The sequence below is a fragment of the Scyliorhinus canicula genome, chromosome 4 (assembly GCF_902713615.1).
Source record: "Scyliorhinus canicula chromosome 4, sScyCan1.1, whole genome shotgun sequence".
Classification (NCBI taxonomy): domain Eukaryota; kingdom Metazoa; phylum Chordata; class Chondrichthyes; order Carcharhiniformes; family Scyliorhinidae; genus Scyliorhinus; species Scyliorhinus canicula.
Genome location: NC_052149.1, coordinates 60,569,635 through 60,586,538, shown reverse-complemented (window position 1 = coordinate 60,586,538; position 16,904 = coordinate 60,569,635). Strand labels below are relative to the sequence as shown.

The 16,904-nt window shown below is 44.9% G+C and overlaps 1 protein-coding gene across 16 annotated transcripts in view; it reads left to right on the top strand.

Moving 5' to 3' along the window:
* The window catches only part of nfia (nuclear factor I/A), a 1,014,328-nt gene that overhangs the window by 909,860 nt on the left and 87,564 nt on the right, over positions 1 to 16,904 (top strand). For all 16 annotated transcript variants that reach the window (XM_038794333.1, XM_038794326.1, XM_038794335.1 and 13 more), the window contains one exon: positions 8,554 to 8,741. In XM_038794333.1, coding sequence (XP_038650261.1) covers positions 8,554 to 8,741 — 188 coding nt within the window. The remainder of the gene's footprint in view (positions 1 to 8,553; positions 8,742 to 16,904) is intronic.

Here is a 16,904-nt window from a genome sequence, read left to right as displayed (position 1 = left end):
ATTCACCGGTTGTGTAAATGTTTGCCTTGTAACCTCTGTGCAGTTCTCTTCTAATGAGTGGTTAGCCACAGGTTGTTATCTTATTCCAATTCCGTGAGCAAAGAAAAATATTTTCTGTCACTTCAAAGTTAACAGGACAGAGCAGTTATGAAGAAATACAAATATGAGTAAGTTATCAGATGTTTGAGGGCCCGAATAAAGGGCTCAGGGACTGCAAGTGACCACAGGCCTATTGTCAAGGCTACAGTGCCTGTAGTCTGTGCTATTTGTGTTGCTGTGGTATTAGAGGGATACAGTGTTGCAATTTTGGTATTTCAGCTGTTTGCAAGCTGTTTTTCCACCTTTTCCCTTTCTCTCCTGAAAATCCTTTTGGTCACAGTAAAACGGACAGTGGGAAGTCTCTAGTGCCGTAACCAAGTGCTCATTGTTCATGATGTCATGTGAGAGTACCTTTAAGAAATGGGTGTTTAAGAAATGTAGCTTTAAGAAATGCAGTTGCTCATGTTACTGGAGTGATGTCAGAGTGTGGGTGGAGCTGAGCTCCACTTCTGTTTTTTAGTTTCAGTTTGAGAAGAGCTTGGTTGTATCTGTGTTCGTTCAGTGAGCTTGCCACGCAAAAACTATCTATGAATCATTTGGCGAACTCAGATTGTAAAAAGGTCTCCATATTAAATGTAACCCTAATGTCTTCCTGTTTGAAGGTTTGTTAAGTCTTTTGGGTGTAAAAGGACAGTATACAGGTTATTTAGTGTGGTATTCTTTGGGGGGTGTATTTAATTTACTGGTTGCTAAGATGTTCACTGTTTGTTTTAGAAAAGTTAACTTGAGTTCATAGACTAAACATTGTTTTGTTTTAAAAACCACTGGTCCATTTTCTGCTGTACCATACCTGTCGAGTAAGCCGTGTGCTCCCCATACCACAATCTATTAAAAGTTGTGGGTCAGGTGAATTCCATGATACACTTTGGGATTCTCTAAACTCTGGCCCATAACAATGAGTATTGTAAGTGAGTGTTGGCAGACTGCCCATAGTGGGCTGAAGCCACCCCCACTCGATTCATGGGTAAAGGTTGTGGACAGGGACACTGGGAAATTTTGCACTCCCTAACCCAGTGGTGCTGAGGCCAGTTATATCATTCCAACCATCATCCCAGCTAAAATCAGCTAACTCAGCAGACACTCCAAATCGACCTTGAGACCTTCCTTATTTATATGACTCAGCTTCTCATCGCATAAAGATACCGTGGCAACCCTGAGATATTTTCAACATAATACATCTAATTCAATTAAATGTTTTGGTATTGGATTAGTGTCTTTTGTACTTTAAAAAAAAATGCTGGTTTCCCAAAGAAGTGTGCATGCTGGCATACAGATCAACAGAAATATATAACCTATCTGGCTTTCTAATGTACCACGCAGTAATTATAAACAAATGGATCCAGCATTGATATAATTTATTTTTCCATATCTAATAGTGGTTTAAAATGATTTATGTGTCACTTGGTCAAGACACAAGATGGGAAATTTTGCTGCAGTATAAATAATTTGGTTTAGGATTGCAACGAGAAGGCATTGTTTCCTTGAGGCTACACAGTTATGTGCTGTTGCTTATTCTAATTTCACTGCAGGGAGGAGGAGTAGGAGCAATGTGAAAGCTGGCCAGCTAATACAAGAGCCTACAGTCAATAAGAGGGTTGTGACAAGGGGCTGGATTTTACGTTTCTCCGCAGGGTGAGGGAGGCACAGTGGAAGCTGTGAGGTCCACTCGCTCCTGCCCGTGCCAACTCTGTGCATCATCAGATGGCCAGTTAGTGGCTATCCAGCAGAAAGTAAACATGGGAAGACAAACCCTTACGGAAGACAAACCCTTACTCCCTTCCAACCAGTTATGGGGGCCAGTCTCTCATGTCTGTTTTTTGATGCCACAATATAATCGGCTTTTGAGTTGACATTAAAAAAAATTGTGTTGAATTTTGTCGCAACCGCATTCATAGTGGACTATGAATCGCAGCTTATTGTGAATATGTAACTTAAAGGTTGTTATAGCTGGCGGAAAAGACGCTCAGACCTTTTTTATGTCCGATTCCTGAAAAATGCAGCAGGCATTGAAAAATTGAGGGCAGTTGGGTTTTGAGCAAGCTCAGTAGCTTGTTAATTATTTAAAAATGGCAGGTGGGCGGCCAATTTTGGCACCCACCTGCCTTCTGTATTACAATAGACTAGCATGATGGTATTGGGTTGCTGGCGTCATCACGCTGAACCCTTTGTCGGAATAGAGGAGGTAGCACATTTGACTTGGAAATATAAAATCCAGTCCAAAGTTTTACATCATGACCACGGAGGCCATAATCATTGTATAATATCCATATTTATGAATAAATAAATGTCCCTGGCTTCAAGGCTCGGCGCGCCAAGAATGACGCCGCGGCGGAGCCTAATGACATCAGCCACGCATGCGCGGGTTGGACAGCTCAAGCCCGCGCATGCGCGGTTGCTGTCTTTCCCCTCAGCCGCCCCGCAAGACGTGGCGGCTTGATCTTGCGGGGCAGCGGAGGGGAAAGAGTGCGTCCCCTTGAGACGCTGGCCCGACGATCGGTGGGCACCGATCGCGGGCCAGTCCCCTCCCGAGCACGGCCGTGGTGCTCGATCCCTGATCCGCCCCCCCTAGGCCCCACACTTACCTGGCGTGCCATGTTCACGATGGCAGCGACCAGGTGTGGTTGCCGCCGTCGTGAACAGGTCAGGAACAGCAGGCTGCTCGGCCCATCCGGGCCGGAGAATCACTGCAGCCCGCGTTTCTCCGAGCGGCGTGTCGGAAAACCGGACACGCCATTTTTGGGGGGGGGTGGGAGAATAGCGGGAGGTGCGGGAGCAGACCTCCCGCTATTCTCCCACCCATAGTGGTTGCGGAGAATCGCGCCCAAAGTGTTAGAATCCAGATGATTTTTTTCTGATAACAACTAATTTTCTTAGATTTCTTGAGCTCACAGTCAGTATAATTAAAAAATATATTGTTTAAATATTGGAAACAATGACCCTTATGTATCCCTGCCCCACCCCACAAACTATTCTAGGTGCTTGACAGGCATGTACTATGCCTAATCTGATTTAAAAGCACCTTGTTTTTCAAGTTCAGGGCATTCGGAGGGTTTCATCATGCCCCTGGCACAGGCTTGCCCGCTGACATGGACCTGCACCTAAAATTGTGAGTAGAAAGTCAACCCCTGGCTGCACTATCCAAAGATGGCAGCCAATGGACGTTTTGGGGGAAGGAAAGACTTTGGGATGGGGGGGGGATTCTTTGCCTTACTGCTTTTCGCTTTTCAGGCACTCTAGTCAGGAGGGTCTGTGATAACTCCTTCAGGTACCTGCAAACTACAGCAAGCTGAACTCCTGACCAAAACTACAGCAGAGGCTCCAGAAGATTATTTCCCCAACAAAATGCAGTGATTGGAGGATTGTCATATAATGCAAGTTATGGGGTGATTCGGTGTATTCACACCAGAGGATAAAATCTGGACATACGTCTGTGATGTGCGCAGGACCCTGCGGATGTCCTGGCGCATATACACGCATTGAAATTATCTGGGAAGTTAAACATTCCGAAGGGCTGAATTCTGGAAAACACTATCTCTTGCATTGTTTTTGGTGTTGGGAGACTTGTGCCAGATCACCGGGAGTTACTAACCTAGATACTTATCCTGGAAATGTTACACCATTTAATCCCTGGAGAAATTTTAGCCAGCGTAACTGAACTGAGCAACAAAACCGATCAACAGACAAATTACACAATCACCTCCAATATGCCCAGGAGTTATGGTGGCTGTGTGTGTATATATACATATAATTTGTGATACTGAATAACAAATCATGCCACCTCAGATTCGGATGTCAACCGGCATGGACAGAAAACAAATTATGAGAAACAAAATGCTAAAAAGTGTATTTCACAAGTGGATTGAAAACTAATGATCGCAACTTGCTGAATACATCCTGAGTTCCTGTAGCACAATCACTCATTTGTGAGTTCACTCTAGTAGTCTAGCTTACACCATGAAATCTTTTAGTGTAAATTAATATTGTAAAGGTTTTATTGCAAAACATTCTAAAATATTTGGCCGTATTCAAAATGTATTATTTATAAGAAATAATGTTTTTTACCTGTTCAGATTCAACCCATTGCTGAATCATATTACTGAATTTTATCATTGGTGTCAAATATTGGTGCAGTTTTTTTCATTTATCAAATATAAATGAGCTTTTACAATATGGCAGATACACTGCAACTTAATACAATTATTCTGGTTACAGAATACGTTTGGTCTGTGCTATATTTGAAGTATTTTAAAATACTGATACTTCGAACTGTTCTTCACTTTATAACATTAAGCTTACATTTACCAAGAGTTCAGAACTTGATTATATATTATTTATAGGTGCTTTTCCTATCTCATCCCAGTAAGGTTGTTTTTCATTACCCTTTAACAAAGGTTTAACAGCCCATCACAAATATTTGGTTGATTTTCTTTCATGCACTTTACCTCAGTAGCAAGACTTCAAGTAGAGATACAAATGGACTAAATGAGCAGAATTTTTTGATCCCTGCAGGAGGAAGGCAAGGGGGCAAAATTGGAAGTAGGTGTAGAGTGCTGGCTCTTTAATGTAGTCCCATCTCTCTTTTATTTTTGAGGAGGCATCAGGACATCGATGGCAGCAAGCCACCTGAAAGCATCGGGTCAATATTGAGGAAGGCCCTATAGCAGCAGCTGCCCCAGCAATGCCTGGGTTTGTTTGTGCTGCCCAGACTGGTGCTGTAACATCAAAAGAAGGCCGCAACTGACATCTCAGCCTAACCCGCACATGTAAACAGCCTGCCTCCTCCTCAGACTCGAACACATCCTGTAAGAGCGGCTGAGATTGAAGGTGTCAGAGTCAGTAATCTCACAGTTTGGCTCACTTGGTTGGCACGTGATTGATCTGTTAAACTTGATCAGTGTATTGCAATGAAGATGATTATGATAGCATCCAGGCTTTTGTGAGTCTAATGATTGATGGTTTAAAGACAGACAAATTATGAAAAGGTAGAAACACAATTCCTTTGTGTTAGTGTGGGGCTTGCGGATTTGTCTTCTCGGAAATTTGGGGACTTGAGGAGCCTCTAAAATATGTTTACACGGCGGATTCATGCCTTCCTCCATCGAAAGGTCCATTCATGACCTGCAAATCTTCCAAGGTGAGGAGACCTCTGGAGAAAATGCCTGAAATGAGCAACCCAAACATACTTCTAACATGACCTCAAGCAGACCTCTGCACGTCACTGCGTGAGGTTGGGTCACCCTCCTACTCTGGGGAAAAATGCCACTCTTCCACTTCTTCATCACTGAGGTTGGTATTTTTCTGAAGGACCATGTTGTGAAGAGTTCAGCAGATCACTATCACCCAAGACACCCTTGAAGGAATGTACTGCAGGTCCTTCCTCAACCAGTCAAGGCACCAGAACTGAGTCTTGAGCAGTCTCATGGCCTGCTGAAAGGTGGCACTTGGGCCGAGATGGCAGTGGTTGGAGTGACTCTGTCAAAGGGTTGTGTAAAATAGCCAGCAGTTTTTCTTCAATGCATAGTACTTGTCCCTCACACTGCTCCTTCAGTGTAATTGGGTCAAAATCTTGGAACTTTCTTCCCAACAACACTGTGGATGTACCCATACCACATGGACTGCAGTGGGTCCAGAAGGCTGCTCACCACCACCTTCCTAAGGGGAATTTGAGCTTTCCAATAAATGCTGGCCTAACCAGTCATGCCCACATTCTGCGAACACGTTAAAAATGATCATTCACATGGTCTCTCCAGTGGCATGAACAGCTGTGACATTAATGAATTAAGGAAGAAGGAGTTGTGGCAGGTACAGACCTGGAGGAAATGCTTTTCGTGGTCAGGCACCAGCTGAATGTTGAGACAGTGTAATCCTTTTCTGTTTATGAATGCCCCTGATTGCACAGTCAGAGACGTGATTGGCCATGTAGGTCCCTGGCACCTGCAGGACTCCAGTGCTGGTAGAAATGCCACTGCCCTTTATACCAGTATGGCTCCATTGGTGGTGAACTCCATCTGTTGTCGTCACAAATAGGGCATTCATCAACTCCTGCCTGCTGTGATTGCAGGTGACTACCAGATGCTAGTGAGGTCAGCTGCCATACCATGGAAAGAGGCATAGAAAGAAAAGGTCAGTGCCACGGTCACTTTGACGGCTAATGGCAGGGCATGCCAACAAGCGGTGATGGAGGGAATCCTTCACCAGGGAACACAAGCCACCTCCCATCTGGCTTGACAGGTGCAAACTTCAGTTATATTCAGAAAGCTGATTCATTGTGCATATACCCTATGTGGAGGGTATCGGCTTTGTTTCCTCCAAGCTCCGAATCCAACACCTCTGCCTGCTTCAGCAGCACTGACCTGTACTTGTGTGAGTAGCTGCACCCCATCATTGTTTCCCTGAAATCTGAGAGGTGGAGCACCACCTTAGCAGGCATCCCTTAACTTCAGCAGCTGCCTAGAACCCCTTGCCGTGCCTCTGCAAGTTGACTCCCTCCTCCTCGAGTGCTGCAGTACCTACAAAGTTATCTTTTCGTTCATGCTCATTAGCCAATGTTTGCCATGGTCTGAGCAACTCTTTGACCCATTTCCTTTAAGTCACTAATGCTAATAGATCCATCTCAATGATTGGCACCCCTAGGGTGCTGTCCCCTACTCAGGGTCATTTTCATGACCCTGCATGTTCTCTGTGCCTCTCATCTGCCTGGGTACTTTCATGGGGCTCTTTTTCATCAGAGTGGACGACCAGCTGGAACACACCTCGCATCTGCTCCATACATTGTTGACCAGTCAGTGCTGGGGAGGTGTCATTCATTGCCTGGTGGTGAGTGAGCTTTTCATATATCCACTCAGTGTGATGCCACATGTGGCTCTCTAAGAGGTTAGCCACTCTCTCAATGGATGGACTCATCTTACATGGCAGTGTACATCATGGTGGGACTCCTCAATTTGTTGCTCATGACTTCACACAGCCTCATCGTGCTCTGACATTTGGGCACCACATCTCCCACTTTGCTTTAGGAAAGAAAATGGCTTTTGTGTGACAACCGAAGCTCTGCATCTCTGTCTAGATAAATATGGCTGTGTCTGTCCGCCATCCTCTGAAGAGAAGCTCCCACAGCTGCCTGTCCCTCCCTTACCTCCTCTCTGATATGTTGCTCACCCTGTGCCACCTGTTGTACAACCACTTGAGATCACACTGAGGTGAGCATGTCAGGGCTGGTGAAGGGTGCACTTAGTTCCTGACCAGATTATGCTGATATTGTTCCTCCGGCCTACGTTGCTTCCCCCATTATGTTTCCTTTTACCAGTTTTGCTCCCTTGTTCTCTCCACCTATTTTTCCTTAATGTTAATTCCCAGAAGAAAATAGATTCTAACGTTCTCTTTAATTAAGTTGTAAATGTATTTCAGTTTCCATTTCCTATGTGGAAGAGATGATCTTAATTGTCTGGATTGTTCATATAAAACTGCTACCATGCTTGCAGCACAAGGATCACTGTATCCCACATTACAGCACTATAATGCTCCAGTTCTTAGATATGAGTGGTTGAGCTGAATTGTCCCCAGTTGATTAAGGCGAATATTCTTTAGCCAATCAAATGTCACTATTGAAATACGATGTGATTGGATTGATAGTTCTTTTATCTGTCAGGTGGAATGATGTTCAATATCAGTAATTGAAGGTCATGTCACTTCTGAAGTGGCACTTACAGCTTCTACATATTCTCCAAGCTGCTCAATTAGAATTAACTGTTTAGTTGTGGTGCATTTTTCACCTTCACATGTCCAACATTAAGACTAAGGGCAAGATCTTCCAGCTGTTCATTCTGGCGGGATCTTCGGCCCTGGGCCGGCGGCGCACCTATGCCGTGGGTTTCCTGGTGGCGTGGGGTGGATTCAATAGAAATCCCATTGACAGCAGCGGGACCAGAAGGTTGGCCAGCAGCCTTCCGCTGCCAAGAAATATGCTGCGGGGAGGCCAGAGACTCTCACCCCAAGAGAAAACTGATCTTACATATAATATAGCCAAAGGCGTACGGAATTATTTCAAAAAGCTAAAAAATTATTTTATTTTCAAAATGAAGATTTTGTTTTTCGAACAAAGTATCTTATGTTCCTACACACTGCCTATGCAAAATTGAAGGTATTAAGCAATGTTGACAACTGTAATCTTGATTTAAATGTGCTATATATTATGAAATAACATCTGTATATTTTCAGAAGATACAGCCCTCAATGGAAAATTCTGGAAGGGAACAAAATGTTTCTCCATTTTATTCTATTATTGCAGAGTAAAGTAGAAGACAATGTAATAATTTCTCGTACACCAGTTACAGATTTTGTGATTGAGGTAGTGTTTAACCATGCTGCAAGTAGCCTAATAGCAATATTCTATCACTAAGTAACATTAGGAACCGATTTTGAAACCTAGTTTACGGAATTTTTTCTCTTTTCTTACAGCGAGTCCCCATGCAACCGCCTCAACTCTACATTTTCCAACGTCTCCCATCATTCAGCAGCCAGGTCCTTACTTCTCGCACACGGCCATCCGCTATCATCCACATCCTAGTCAGGAAACCCTGAAGGAGTTTGTTCAACTGGTCTGCCCTGACACCAGCCAGCAGTCAGGACAGGTGGGGTTCCTAAATGTAAGGCCACTTTTTATTTTTTATGTAGATAGACGGATACATAGATGTAACCTTCTAGCTTCATGGCATTTTGCATCTCAAGATATCATTAGACGTTTGTAAATATGTTTAATCTTGGTTGATGAGATTGCAAATTTCTAATCACTAAATAGTGTAAACAATGAAATGTCAAAAATGTAAGCGTACCTCTTAGTTTCAAATTTTAGGCTTTTTGAAAGCCTGGACTTTAATCTGTTTTTAAATTGTATGTCTTTGAAAATGTCCAATATTTGCAAGACATAAAAACATGGCAAATTCGCCTTGTGCTGATAAAGATTTTTACAGAAAAACAGGGGTTGCCAATTGTCTAGTAGATTCTAAAGTTCCTAACCGGTATTTCTGTCATCGAATGAGTGTTCCATTAATATGTAAATAAATCTAGAAATAGATTTTATGCTAAGGAGTATTTTAGTTAGGACTATTAAAATGCTGTACTTTTTCCACTGTTTCTCACTGTGAAGACTTTGGCAGGTGCACCACCTCCTGTGACTAAATAAGCAGCCTTCCCGCATTGCTGCTGCATAGCTGTGTACTAGGAAGCATGGAGTAGGAGATAGGAACTGACTCTTCATTTCAAACCACCCCCTCCCTCGAGACAGGTGCATCCTCATAGCAATGTTACTGAGAACAAAAACTTCATTTTTTGAGACTAGGGATCCTGCTCACAAACCTGGACCTGAGACAGAAAGAGATTGGATGTGTTCAATCACAGAAGCTAAAACAGCCTCCTGTAGGGCCAGCATGTCGCTGAGCAGTACTGTTGTGCATTTCCAAAACTCCAAAATGTTATATGTGTCACAGAGGGGTGAAGCACTTCCAATTTCCTAGAACACACCTGGGCACTTGGCTTTCCGCAAAAGCATTCTGCTTGTCAGTTACTTTTTAAGCACTTCTGTCCATCTATCAAGAAAGCCAGAAGTGGTTAATGTATTTTCGTTCTCGTATCATGTAAATAATTTTATCGAGGCCAGTCCTCTACAGCCAGCTAATATATCAGATGAATAGATGGTGAAATTAAGCAACATTTTATGCAGACAAAAAGATATCTGATGCGATCTACTGGCCGCGTCCTGCCGGAATCGGGGCAGGATGCGGTAAATGGGAGAGGCCTCCCCGTATCCCCGACGGCTGCAATGCCTCATGAGATCTAACCAGATCTTGCGAGACGTCGCAATCTGGGTCCCACCCACAATGGGTGAGATCCCGTCTCACATGGTTAAGTGGATATAAGAACCCACTTAATAGTATTGACGGCAGACCTAACCAGCTCTCGGCATCCATCGGCCTCCCCAAGGAGACCCCAGCCAGGTGCCAGGTTGACACTGCCAAGGGTCAGGGCCTGTGAGAGCCAATGCCCATGAAAAGAGGGATGAGGAGGGCATGAAGGTAGGGGGGGAGGGAGTGAAGGGTATGAAGGGGCCTCCGGGAAGGTTAGAGAGGGTGAAGGGTGGGTGTGAAGGGGCCTCCAGAATGTTAGAGAGTGTGAAGAATGGGTATGAAGGGGTCCTCTGAAAGGTTTGGGGCGGGGCCACAGAGAGGGAGTCCGTAAGGGGGCGTGGGGAAGCCTGAAAAGGGAGGGCCTCAGCGAACTCATAGTGGGTGACCTCACTTGGGGGGTTTGGGGTAATACCCATGTGTGTGGGGGGTGACATTACCCATGGGTGGGGGGGGGGGGGGGGGGGGGGGGGCCACAAACTCATTCAATATGGTGGCCTGATCTCTGAGGAGCCGATCCAACCAGCATGTTCAGCTCCCCAGTGATGAAAAAGTGTGGGTTTACCTGGAAAGATACTCCCCAGAGCCCAAAGAAGTGAAGTGTGGTTAGATAGCACTGGGAAACCCGCTAGTAGAGCTGGGGAGAAAGTCCCGGTCAAACCCGGTGGCACAGTGGTTAGCACTGCTGCCTCACAGCACCAGGGACCCGAGTTCGATTCCGACCTTGAGTGACTGTGTGGAGTTTGCACATTCTCTCTGTGTCTGCGTGGATTTCCTCCGGTTTCCTCCCACAGTCCAAAGATGTGCAGGTTAGGTCGTTTGGCCATGCTAAATTGCCCCTTCGGGTGGGGTGGCAGGAATGGGATGGGGGAACGGGCCTAGTTAGGGTGGTCTTTTGAAGGGTCGGTGCGGATTTGATGGGCCGAGTGGTCTCCTTCTGCACTGAAGGGATTCTATGAAATGACACTTAGAAACTGTTCTGTTAAATCGCGCCCGTCACCTATTTGCTCAGCATTACTTAATCTGGAAAATTCAGACACTTTTTGAACTCTTGCAGACGACAACAGTAGTGTAGAGCACTGTGCTAATGGGATGAAATCAGTTGTGCCGCACTGATTAAAGAATTGGACAGCCAGTCAGTGGAGCAAGTAGCTTTAGATGTGAAATTCAAGTCAGAGGTACTATTTCAAAAGAGGAAATGATATGAGGTAGGGGTAGCCCCTGAGGGGAACTACAACCAGGGGAGATTTGGTAAGGTGAGTGTAATGGGGGAGGGGGCAGGGGTTCGCAGCCAGCTGGTGTGTTGGAACAGGAAATACAACTATTCCATGACTTATTGCATATTATTCTAATTGCTGCATAGCATTAATTACTATGATTTGCTAATAAAATGTATTTATTTATTTTTGTGGTGGGAATTTGGGGTGGGTGGGAAGGGGAGGGAAGTAGTAGGAATCATAATGGGTTTAGAATAGAGGCCAATAACTTTCCCAATGTGGGAGGGAACAAGGAGGCCAAAGTGCCTGTTAGTTATCTGTTACTTGATCTACTGTGATATTGGCGGGAATTCTCTGGCCGTTGGAATTCTCTTTTCCTGCAGGCAGTGCACCCCCGCCAGCAGGTTTCCTGGTGGTGTGGTGTGGCTTCAATGGGAAATCCCACTGACAAGCAGTGGGAAGAGAGATCCGGTGCACCACAGAGAAACAGGCTGCTGGGGGACTGGAGAATCCCGCCCATTGTGTGCAGGAAGTCAAGGCCAAATACAGTTCTCATACCAAGCAGTATCAGTAGGAATGAGAGCAAGTTTTCAGTTGTGAGGGCAGTTGCAGAAGATGGAAAGCTCACTCAGTGGGGAGGGATGGGGGTGGATTTTGGTAAACAATCTAAGTGATGGGAGAGTGCAGCAAAATTCTCTCAGATATAAGGAGGAGAGAGTAAAGCATGCCTTACATTAGGTCTTACATACAAATCTATACGTATTTGCATCAATCCTCAAGTTTCAGGACATGCCAATGTTGATTTCAGCAACAGCGTTCTATATTACACACTGGGCCAGAGATATCAAAAACAGTCAGTTTGCAGTTTGGGGTATGTGAGCGGTCTCTTGTGCATGAAATTTTACCCGGTGTATTTATTGTATTGAAAATGCTAATGGATTCAAATTTACTTAGAAATCACCTCGAAATTGATTATAGACAGGAGGAGAATAACCTGATATCAAAGTTGGGGAATACATGCAGAGTCAATCCATAATTTAAAAATTGAACCTCCTGCTCTGTCATGTAAGGTTTTAAATCAAAACTATCTCTTACAAGTGGATCATTTTGCATGGAATTCTGTGATCCAGAGATTTGAATGCATAATTAGTACAAATGGTAAAGAAAAGGAATTGTAATGCAGAAAATAATGGGACATTGAATCGAGAAATTCCCAGAAACCAATGGTTTCCATTGAAGGGAATTAAAATAAATAGGTGTGGAAATTTCACATACGTGAGTCACAATTTCCCAAAGCTGTCTAGGTTCAGGAATTGAGGTTTTGGATTAGAAAATTGCACATGTCACATGCATTAAAGGGAGCGATAGAGGCACCAGACGACAGACACTTTAACATTAATTGTAAGGAGGGTGCTGGAATCGATCTTCATAGGCAGTGTGACTCAACACTTAGACAAGTATCAAGTGATCAGAGAGTTAGGCTATTTGACTAGCTAGACTGACCTGTTGAATTTTTGAGGAGGTCATGAATCTGGCCATCCCAAAAGCCTTTGATAACATTCTGTTCAAGAGTTTATTACCAAAAAATGAGAGTGCACAAAATTGATGGTAAACTTATGATATGATTTGGGAAAGCGATGAGGTGTAGAGAAGTACAAAAGGAATAGAGGGACACAGACACTGGTGTTAGTTTGGAAGGCATAAAACTCAGCACGTATGTATTATTGGAACTTCATTAGGCATTGTGACAGGAATCAAATAAACAAATTGGAAGTAATACGGTGGAGCAGAGGTGACAGAGAAGTACTTGTATCAGAAAGGCAGTGTTGAGCAAGGTAAAATATATGTAGAGTCACTAGATAACACCGAACTTCAGTGTTGCTGAAAAAAGAGATATGCTGTTGAAGCTTTTTGTCTTGTGTTCATCAAGGCAGATGCAAGAATGTCAAATTTCAAAGGGAGCATCAAATTATACTGCATGAAAAAAGGGTGCAGATTTGTTGGCAGGTTGATTCGAATTGATGGAGGTGTTGCCATGGAGATTACACCTGGGAACTATTCTCCCATGCTATTATTTAATGCAAAAAAAGGTGCAATGCTTGGACGTTTGCCTTTTGGTCACAGAGGACAGATCCCTGCATATGAGTATATTTAGCTTCTGGCAAGCCTTAACAAACCTTGTCCAACTGAAATTTGGGCCGGGAGTCTCCCCTACCCGGCGGGATGGGGGGTCCCGGTGTGATGGAGTGGCATGAACCACTCCGGCATCGGGCCGCCCCAAAGGTGCGGAAGTCTCCGCACCTTTAGGGGCCAAGCCCTAACATTGAGGGGCTAGACTCGCGCCGGAATGGTTGGCGCCCCACCGGCTGGCGGGAACGGCCTTTGGCGCCACGCCAGCCGGGGCCGAAGGGACTTCGCCGGCCGGCAGAAGATCGCGCATGGGCTGGAGCGTCAGCGGCTGCTGACATCATCCCTGTGCAGGGGAGGGGGTCACTTCCGCCTCCGCCATCATGAAGACAATGGCGAAGGCGGAAGGAAAAGAGTGCCCCCACGGCACAGGCCTGCCCGCCGATCTGTGGCCAAGCCATCGTGGGGGCACCCCCCGGGGCCAGTTCGCCCCGCGCCCCCCCCCCAGGACCCCAAGCCTGCTCGCACCGCCTGGTCCCGCCGGTAAGGTAGGCGGTTTGATCCACGCCGGTGGGACCAGCATGACAGCGGCAGGACTTCAGCCCATCGCGGGCCGGAGAATCGCCGGGGAGGGGGGCCCGCCGACCAGCGCGGCGCGATTCCCGCCCCCACCGGTGCATAGACTTTGGAACACAGCGGGGGCAGGATTGATGCCAGCCCCCGGAGATTCTCTGACCCGGTGGGGGGTCGGAGAATCCCGCCCCTTATATTCGTTGTTAGTGTTATTCTTAGTACAGTCGGGATTATTCAGCAAATGTTGTCCAATCGCAAAATCACATCTATCTGAAGTTGGACATTACAGTGAGATGATTGGAACATTTTAGGAATATAGGCTTCTAAATATTGGGAAATTTAAGGGTTAAAATTCTGGCGTTAAGAGTCTGTTTTATTGCAATGGTCATGTTTTTAAACCAATAGAGTTCTGTTCTGTAGGGCTTGGGTAGTTGTAGCAGCCAGCATATGAAAGTGACCAAGGAATGTGTTTTCAGTCTGCGCTAATGCATAGTGTTTGTCCGGAGAAGTCCCCAGAGAGTTACTCTGCTTGCAGACTTTGGGGAAAATTAATTTGTTTTTTTTAGTTTGGGGAGATGATATTAGTACTGGGTGGAGCTTAGAGAGATATATTTTGAGGCACTGTGGAATGAGGCAGTTTTGGAGGAAGCTGTGGAGAGAGACAGAGTTTGGAATAGCGTTGAGAGTGAGAGGAGCCAAGGTCTGATCTGACTACCACAGAGTCCAAAAGTAAATGCAGTTTTCTTTCCCAGTAGGATAGTTTAAAAATAATAATATTTTAAAGCAGAGCAGTCTTGTCTGCAGACCAAGAAGAGGCTGAAACTATCTATTGGAAGCAGCTATTTGAATACATTCAGACAGTCTGAAGGGGTTCCAACCAGAGCCAAATCTGTTTTATAAAGCCAGTATTACTGCTAATTTTTAAACTGGATTAAGAGCTGTATGTTTCCTTTCTTGTTGTTTAATGGGAAATTGTATAGTTGTGTTAAGAGGTAATTTTGTAAGCTGTTCTTTTTCGGGTGCAAAGTTAAAAGTTTAACATAGTATTTATAATAAAGTTTTCTTTTTAAAAGAATCGGGCTCTATTTCTTCATGCATCCACTCCTGTATTGTGTATTGAGATTTCAAACCAGTATCCTAGCCACTGTTGGAGTCTGGTCTGGGATCGTAATAATATTCAGAATTTTGAAAGCAGGGGCTGATTGAGTATGGTCAGTACCCTGCCTGCTGTAAACAGCTGAGGGGAACAGCTGTTTGACACAATCCACCAGTCATTGGGACAGGTGACCTGCACAGCTGGCATCGCACAAAAACTGGAATTCAATACCACAAAGGGTATGATAAAATGCTTCCAAAACATGTCTCTTTATTCAGCAATACTAAAATATACTTGTCTGTGCTTCCATAAGAGACACTGGGCGAGATGCTCTGGCCTCCCCATGGCATGTTTCTCAGCGGTGGGAGACGACCCGCTTCCGGCCGCCGCAAGATCTTCGGGTCCTGCTGCTGTCAATGGGATTTCCCACTGAATCCACGCCATGCTGCTGGGAAACCCATGGTGGGAGCGCACTATCAGCAGGACCAGAAGATCCCATCAGTGTGAACAGCCGGAAGATCTTGCCCTGAGAGTAATGTATCTTAACTGTTGATGTTGCAAAGATAGTTGGAATGTAAGCTGTGAGGAAGATACAACAAGGCTACAAGGAGATAGAGACAGATAAATGTAAAACAAGGTGACAGGTGGAGAATAATATGGGGAAGTGTGAGGGTATTCACTTTGGCAGCAAATATTTATTTACAGAAATTTAATTTGTGTTGCTGTCAGAGGAACTTGGGTGTACTCGTACATGGAACACAGAAAGTTAGCATGCAGGCATGTTGGGATGCAAATGGCTTGTTGGCTTTTATTGCAAGAAAATGGAAGCTTTGCAGCAGTTGTACAGGGCTTTGCTGAGACTACCTCGGGAGTACTGTGTGCAGTTTTGGCCACATTTTAAGAGGAATATCTTTGCATTGGAGACAGCACAGGAAGATTCACTAAATTCATTCCTGCGATGAGAGAGTTATCCTATGACGAGAGGCTGAGTAAATTGGATGTATACTTTTGGAGAATGGCCGGTGATCTCATTGAAACATAAAAATGTTTGAAGAGGCTTGACAGGGTAGACATTGAGATTTTGCAAATCTAGAACACAAGGGTGCAGTTTTATGATTCAGAATTGATCATTTATGACTGAGACTTTTTCACTCAGAGTTGCATATCTTTAGAGTTGTGTGCCTAGAGCAGGGGTGGGCAAACTACGGCCCGCGGGCCTCATGCGGCCCGCCAAAGGTATTTCTGCGGCCCACCAAGTCATTAAAAAAAAAAAAAAAAAAAATTTTTTTTTTTTTTTTAAATTTTTTTAAAGGTTAATGGGTGGGGGGGCTGTTGGGTTACTTACTGGTATAGGTGGATACGTTGACTTGAGTAGGGTGATCATTGCTTGGCACAACGTCGAGGGCCGAAGGGCCTGTTCTGTGCTGTACTGTTCCATGTTCTATATGAGGCGCCCACAATCATAACCGGGTGAAGTAATTATTTTACTTAATATACTATGCGGCCCTTTGTGAATTGTGAATTTCTGAATGCGGCCCTTGCACGGAAAAGTTTGCCCACCCCTGGCCTAGGGGTTGCACATGCTCCAACTTATGAGTATGTTTAAGGCTGAGATCAACAGTTTTTTTTTTGTCTCTAAGGGAAACAAGGGATATGGGGAGCAGGCAGGAACGTTGCATTCAGGCAGAAGCTTAACCATGACTGAATGGCAGAGCAGGCTCAAGGGACTGTATGGTCTACTCCTGCTCCTATTTGTTACCTTATAATTTGATTCCTTTGGTGATCAAATCTTTTTGCCAAGTCACAGGGGCTGGTTTAACTCACTCAGCTAAATCGCTGGTTTTAAAGCAGACCAAGCAGGCCAGCAGCACGGTTCGATTCCCGTACCAGCCTCCC